Source organism: Eurytemora carolleeae, unplaced genomic scaffold (assembly GCF_000591075.1).
Source record: "Eurytemora carolleeae unplaced genomic scaffold, Eaff_2.0 scaffold114, whole genome shotgun sequence".
Classification (NCBI taxonomy): domain Eukaryota; kingdom Metazoa; phylum Arthropoda; class Copepoda; order Calanoida; family Temoridae; genus Eurytemora; species Eurytemora carolleeae.
The window spans coordinates 63,198-71,353 of NW_019396465.1; the positions used below are offsets into that span (position 1 = coordinate 63,198).

Here is an 8,156-nt window from a genome sequence, read left to right on the forward strand (position 1 = left end):
TCTCGTCCTTCTCCTCTCAAGCTAAACCAGAGAGTCCTGTAGGATTACCTCTAATTCACCATGCTGCTGCCCATCCTCCCCCTCCTGCTTCTCCTCATCACGCTCCTCTTCCTCATCATCCTCCTCCTTCTCCTCATCATGCCCCTCCTCCTCCTCCTCTCCATGGAGTTCCTGTCCCGTCCATGCTACCCTCCCATCCTGGAGATTATGATGATTATGAAGAATCCTACAAGGTGACATATTTATCATCCATCAACTAATTATATATCTTTATTATTCACGACTATAGTGAAGGGGTAAGTTTAGATAAGGGATTAAAGGGACTGTAGGCAGAATTTCAAGTGACCCTCCATACAAAGATTGTAATTCCCGATTCACAACGATACCCTTAAACCCTTCAGGCTGATAAAGCTTTTAAGGGTACAGTTGAGAACAGAACATGGTCATTTTTGCCATCATTTGAATGTTGTCATTAGAAAAAAGTCTATCTCATTAAAAGTTGATTTTTTTCTTTTAAAGGGACTGTAAGCGTAATTTTAAATAAGTATGCAAAGATGGCAATGCCCAATTTACATAGGTGCCCTTAAAAACTTTGTCTGATCAAGTATGAATCAGATATCAATGTTTTTGTTCCTCTAAACGGGTTTTTTATTTGCGGTTTCTCTACGAAAGTGACTTAATTTCTTGTTTATTAGAAGCAAGCAATGAAGAAACTCATGGAATAAACACTTTTCGAGTCAGAAAAACGACGATATCTTCCATTTTCTTGATCAGATTAAGGTTTCAAGGATACCTTTGTAAATCGTGCATTGACATGTTTGCATGAAGGTTCACTTAAAATTGCGCGTACAGTCCCTTTATGATACTTATTAAGAAATGCATAATCTTATATACAGAATCGTTGGTTCATTTACCTTGCATTTTATGTTCATATGTGCAATGCATTATGCATATAAAACATTTTTATAATGTACATAAAAATTAAATGCGATGTCTAAAGTTGTAGGTTACAGTGCACATTTTCTAGCAGATACAGATACAGATACATTTTCTAGCAGATACTGATACAGATACAGATACATTTTATAGTAGATGCTGATGCCGATACAGATCTGATACATTTTCTTGCAGATACAGATAAAGATACAGATACAGATACATTTTCTAGCGGATACAGATACAGATACAGATACAGATACAATTTCTAGCAGATACAGATACAGATACAGATAAAGATACAGATACAGATACATTTTCTACCAGATAAAGATACAGATACAGATACATTTTCTAGCAGATACAGATACAGATAAAGATACAGATACAGATACATTTTCTAGCAGATACAGATACAGATACAGATACAGATACATTTTCTAGCAGATATAGATACATATACAGATAAATATACAGATACAGGTACATTTTCTACCAGATATAGATACAGATACAGACACAGATACAGATACATTTTCTAGCAGATATAGATACAGATACAGATACAGATACAAATACATATAATGATACAGATACAGATACAGATACAAATACAAATACAGATACAGATACAGATACAAAAAAGATTTTTCACGTGAATTAAAAAGAACATTAACATGCACACCAGTACCTGCTATGCATATTAAGATATAAATGATATATCTGCAGACAAAGGTTGTCATGAAATCCAAAATATATTAAAAATATTAATAAAAGTGAACTCTTTCACTACTTTTGCATTCACCATTTTTATCATTTCATAAAACTTGTCAATTGTTTCTTCCAAATTATTTTGATACTTTTATGGTTGATGTTTTATCTCTGGAACACACTGTACAATTTACTGCATTTATATATACATATACATATATCAATATATATATACATATATATATACGTACATTATTATATATACATGAAGTATTGGGAAAACAGCCCCCACCGTGTGTTGCATACATATTTTACCAAATTAGTAATTTAGCATTCAACATTCACCAAACCAAACCCATATGCATAGTATTTATAAATATATACAATGTAAACACAGAAACATAAACATAAACTTCAACAAGGATAGCACAGGAAACATTTTTATAGACAAACAAATAGACATTTAGTGGATAGATATACAGATATCCAACCATACAGACAGATAGGTATACTGGGAGATAACAATCATACAGACAGATAGATATACAGATATTCAACCATACAGACAGATAGGTATACTGGGAGATAACAATCATACAGACAGATAGATATACAGATATCCAACCATACAGACAGATAGATATACTGGGAGATAACAATCATACAGACAGATAGACAAATAGACAATTAGATATACGTATAAACAGATAAATGTATATAGACAGGTAGACAGAAATCTATAAAGACAGGTAGACAGATAGATAGACAGGTAGACAGATAGATAGAAAGGTAGACAGATATAAAGATAGGGAGACAGATAGATAGACAGGTAGACAGATAGATAGACAGGGAGACAGATAGATAGACAGGTAGACAGATAGATAGAAAGGTAGACAGATAGATAGACAGGTAGACAGATAGATAGACAGTTAAACCGACTGATATTCATTTAAGAAGACAGATAAACAGATACACAGACAGATAAACAGACGGATATACAGATGAACAGACAAACATTAAGAAACGAACAGACGAACAGAGTTGCATGAAAACAAGAGTCTATTATGATAATGAGAATGCAGAAGGAATTGCAATTTGTAAAGGTACACTGCATGGGTATTAGGGTACACTGGAAATTGTAGAGGTACATTTAGGGTACGCTGAAAATTTTAAAAAGGCATTTAGGGTACACTGAAAATTGTTTAGGGGTATTAAGGATAAATTTAAAAGGGTATAAATGTATTAGGGTACACCGTACACTGAAAATGGAAGTATACATCAAAATTTTAAAGATCGGTTTTTTTAATCAAATCTTTTTCTTATGTATAGGATTTGAGTAAAAAAACATTTTGATGTAAAGATGGAAGGTGTTATGCCAATAATAATATTATTAATAAGTATATGCAGGGAATCCAGCTTTGCCTGAAACCGGATTTTCTTTATAAAACTCAAACCACTTAACTTAAAAATATTTTAAAAACCAAGCTAGGAATATTCCTGAGGTTCTACCAAGTTTCTCAACTAAAATTTAAGGCCAATCGGTCAAAAGTTTCTGAGTTATGATCGACCATACCAGTAAACAAACAGAGATTACTACTTTATATTTATTTAAACATTCTTGTTTGTTTGTATTCAGAGATACGATCTGAAAAAAATTAAGTTTCAAGATTGGCCATTGTTAAATAGACACAAGTATAAATAAATGATGAATCCCTTTAATTAAAAGCCCAGTCCTGAATTCAAGAATTTAAGGTTAAATCCCGCAGAGTGTAGAGTTTAACATAATACCCATGTAATACCCAGTAGTAGCCAACTAGGTCAGGGATGGGCGAATACTAACCTTTTTTCCAAATAGTGCTTAAATAATATTTTATTAAAACAGAAGATCTGGAGTAATTTTTGAATCGCTGCTTTTCGAAGAAATTTTTTTTTGTTTTTTTACTTTTAGTTTCGCTGTTCTTTGTTTGTAGCGACAACATTTATAATTTTCATGGATGGATAGTTTTAGTTTCTGATATCTAGGTACCCAGCCCTACATATGCCCACCCAGTAGGCACTAGACTCATTATCATACTTTTACATTTTTTGGAATCCTTGAAATATATCCATACAATACAGAATACAGGAGATTTAAAGAGACTGTTTACAGATTTCACGTGGTTCTTACGTTCTTAAATTACAGAGATACTTAACATTAAATAAAATAACAAATAGCATTTCTTAAATATTGAAATAGGTAGTGTTAGTGTACAAATTAATGAAATAATTGTTTATTTTTCTAGGGTGGTGGGGAGGGGGGGGGGGGGAGTCAGAGGTTGGAGAGAGGAGGGTGTTCTATTTCTTAAATATGAAGAATTGGTGATGGCAATGACCATTACAAAAAGAATTTTTAACGTTTTTCAGGATAATCTTTTATAATCCGTCATACGTTGTTCAAAACATACAATTATCTCAACAAATCTTTTTCAATTATTTCTAAAACGCCTATTTTAATACTTACTGAAAGCTTTGTTTCACAAAATATCTTTTTTTAAATATTCGGAGAAGTATTTTTCAAACATCAGTATAGGGTACTATTTTTTATTTCAGTAACAACCTTTATTAATAATTATACAGAACAAGGTTATAATGCAAGGAAAGTTATTTCAGAGGTGTACACATCTTTTGAACTGCAGTGTGCTGTCTCTGGGCGGTAATATAAACACAAGACGGATGTCGAAGTCTGACATGGGATCCATCTTTCACATAAAAAATCAATGACATATTCTGGTCATTGGAAACTATTATGTGAATTATCAAAATTATCAAAACTTAATGCTTTTAACCTCCTCGGATATTAAACGAACACTGATGCATCTATTCTTTTTTACAAATTCCGCCCAGAGAGAACTGGTTTCAATATGTACGCAAAGTATGGGCAACTGCAGTTAACTTTCCTTGCAGTATAACCTTAATACAGAATAGCTTATTAATATTCAAAATAGCGGCATTATGCATGAAATTCTATTAAACCCTGATCTTGTTTATGTGTATAAATTGTATATATGTACTGCATACAATGTAAACAATGTATACAACAACGTATACAATGGACTATAAAACGTCTGAACTCTTCAATTGAAATTCACTCTGAGACTTATCTGAAGATGCGCTTGAAAACTTCAGGCATTGATGAGAGGTTGGGTGATTTTCTCATCACATTTCCCGCCATTTTCCGAAACGTTTTCGAAGATTTCAACAAGAAATGTTGGAAAAATCATTTTATTTAAAATAAAGTTGAATGAATTATTTACAGTATTACATAAATCAAGCTGAAATTAAATGGATCTCTAATGTTGAATGTAAAGACTATATTGACTTCCTAAAATCCCAAGATAATGGAGTTATAATAAACCAGAACCGGAAGTGAAAATATAAACAACGACGTACCCTACACATCCGGAAATTATTTTAAAGATCTTTCAAAATTAAGAATTGAACTATTTCTTACTTTCATACAATTAAATTTTTTAAAGATTTTACCCCAAAAAGTTTATTCTATTCCATCTTAGATTTTTAATCTTAAAGCTTTTTTACTTATTTTTTTTTTCTGGTGAAACATTTTTACTCCAGCTGTTCTTTTGTGTGTTTATTCAATATTGGGGATAGTCTATCTGAACCAAAAATAAATTTTTAATAAGAAAATATACTTTTAAAAAAAAATATATATTAATTTTTATTATGTATTTTAGCCGAAACCTTACTCTTTCAACTATGGAGTGAAGGATGAGTACTCTGGAGTCGAATATAACAGGTAAAGTTTTTAAAAATTAATTTTGAAACTTGAAACTTATAATTTTAACTCTCACAAGCCCCCAAATGTTGGTTAAAATAAATTTCCCTAAGGTTCTGAGAACCTTAGAGTAGTTCTAAGTGATCCCTTCTAGATATCTCATCCATAGTTTAAAAAAAGAAATAAAAACGTTGTTATTATTAATTTAAGAATCTTTTTCTTTTCACACATTGCCATCAGACCATCTTAAATTGTTTTTTTTTCAACTGTCATGTCTAGTGGGTCACTCTCCGACCTCCATTACGGATTTTGGCAAACTTTAAAATTAAATTAAAGTCTATTTTCTAATTTTTGTGAGATAATTGGAGGGAATTATTTTCTGGTCAGATAAAATAAAACTATAGAACCCAAAGGATGATAATTTAAAACAACATACAGTTTAACAATTAGAAATATCAAAAAAGATGAAACTTTATTTTTTTCCAAAAAATTTCAAAATGGCGCCTAAAATAAGACGACATTTATAAATAGAGCTGAGTCACGTGGAGACCATGGAGTGACACGAGGAGAATACACGGTAGCTCTTCCAGATGGTCGTCTTCAGCTTGTCAGCTACTTTGGTATTTTTGAATTTGATATTAATATATTATTATAAAAATATGTTCAGTAACAATAATAATAATAATGAAAATAATAATAATAATAATAATAATAATAATAATAATAATAAAAATATTGTTCCAGCTGATGAGGATGGATTCCATGCTACTGTAACCTACGAGGGTGAGCCTAGTTATCCAACCCACGAGGAGTACTCCAGGTCTCCTAAATCATACAGGGAGTCAAATAGAGTAGAGGATACAAATACAGTGTTCGCTAAACCTACACCACAACCTGCTCCCTACTCCCCCACTCCTGCTGCCTATTCCCCTACTCCTACTCCATACTCCCCCACTCCTGCTCCCTATTCTCCTACTCCTGCTCCTTATTCCCCCACTCCTGCACCTTATTCTCCTTCCCCTGTACCTTATTCCCCAACTTCGGCTCCCTATTCTCCAAGCCCTGCTCCTATAAAATATTCACCTACTCCTGCTCCCTATTCCCCAACCCCTGCTCCCTATTCACCCACTCCTGCTCCCTATTCTCCAACCCCTGCTCCCTATTCTCCAACCCCTGCTCCCTATTCACCAGCCCCTACTCCCTACTCTCCTATCCCGGCCTCCTATTCTCTCTCCAATTAAGTACTCACCCATCCCTGCCTACTCTCCCCAGCCCATCTACTCCCCCACTCCCACCCCTGCTGACTACACCCCTACTCCCTATCATGGATCTCCTACTCCTCTACCCTACGGTCCCTCTGCTAGAACCTATGATGGTTCTCCTCTTCTCCTAGGGTTAAAATCTCCTCATCAAACCCTAAACTCTCTACCCAGCTACTCATACGAACCCTCCGAGGTGTCGGTTAAATCTCTCTCCCTGAATGGATATCAGGGTGGGTATATACCTCCTACTACCTGGAAACCCAAATATCCCAAGATACTGGAACACACTCTTCGCTCCCAGCCTCTTTACTCCTCCAGGCTGAAGAAGGATGTGGAGGATGAATATGATTACGAGTACTATGAGTAATGTCCATTATAGAACTGTTCCATGATCTAAATACATAACTCATGTCCCCAGTCCCCACCCTTCATTCCTTTCCGAACAAAATTTTTCAAATAATGTTAAAAAAATGTCTTTCTTTTTTTGTGAAATGTTTTTTTTTCTCACTTTTATGCACAGTCATGGACTTCGACACCCCTCCTCATAAAAATCCAGACATGGAAGGATTTAAAGCTTTAAAAAGGCATACATCACTATTTGTTACAAAAAGAAATAATTTCTTTTTTCTTGTGAGAATTGCCGGTCTATCCTGATCTTAAACTGTTTGCCATAAATTATGTATATTTATAATTGTTAAGTACTGTACTGTACTTTACTGTACTTTAATGTACTGTACTGTACTGTACTGTACTGTACTGTGCAGGTACACACGTTAATGTGATTTAAAAGCTAACTGAATGCAGATGTACGATTTATATATACGATATATATATGCACGTTATTCACACATGGTTGTAATTCATATGAAAAGAGAACATTTAGGATATCTGCATTTAGGGTGTACCTTAAAAATATTATATTAAAAATAAGCCAGTATTTCCTATTTTTCTTTAGTTCCTTGAAATGGTCAATTTCCTATTTTTTCTTGGAGAATGGAGATTGCAGTGACCAAACTGACCATGTCGGGAAAAAAATGAAAAATTCAGCCAATTTCCATTTTAAGGACAAACCCAAACCTACCTAAGTGTAGCAGTTTGCTAACTCCTCTTAATGGATTTTTTAGAGACATAAAAAAAAGGTTGCATTTTGTTTTAATTTTTTACTTTTTGGACACTCAAATGTACATAAGAGTAGAGTATGTAAATACATGTACGTTTGTTGTACTATCTCACCCATTAATAACTCTTCAGGTCTTTCAAAAAAAAAAACTTTAAGGGATTCTAAGCTTATTTTCCAGTGACCCTCCAGGATCGTAATGATTACAACGGTACCCTTAGAAGCTTAGTTTTATAACTTGAATTAGAAATAGATGTTTTTGTTTTTGAAAACCGTTTATTTTGATTTGTGGTTTCTCAGTTCTCTGAGCATGCTTCTAGAAACAATGGAGAACTCACTTTTCGAGGGAGAAAAACGA

General features: G+C 33.5%; 1 protein-coding gene across 1 annotated transcript; it reads left to right on the plus strand.

The window, feature by feature from the left end:
- Position 1: 1 nt before the first annotated feature.
- LOC111703795 (DNA-directed RNA polymerase II subunit rpb1) lies at positions 2-6,660 on the plus strand. The gene is made up of 4 exons (XM_023475859.1): positions 2-233; positions 5,379-5,440; positions 5,951-6,039; positions 6,164-6,660. The coding sequence occupies exons 1-4, from the start codon at positions 183-185 to the stop codon at positions 6,658-6,660; spliced, it is 699 nt and encodes a 232-aa protein (XP_023331627.1). The 5' UTR covers positions 2-182.
- The last annotated feature ends 1,496 nt before the right edge of the window (positions 6,661-8,156 follow it).

Bases quoted from the DNA above. Each gene is read 5' to 3' on its own strand.
- LOC111703795 (XM_023475859.1), top strand. From the start codon at position 183: ATGCTACCCTCCCATCCTGGAGATTATGATGATTATGAAGAATCCTAC. The intron at 234-5,378 runs GTGACATATTTA...TATGTATTTTAG, and splicing joins ATTATGAAGAATCCTACAAG to CCGAAACCTTACTCTTTCAA. The intron at 6,040-6,163 runs GTATTTTTGAAT...ATATTGTTCCAG, and splicing joins TCAGCTTGTCAGCTACTTTG to CTGATGAGGATGGATTCCAT.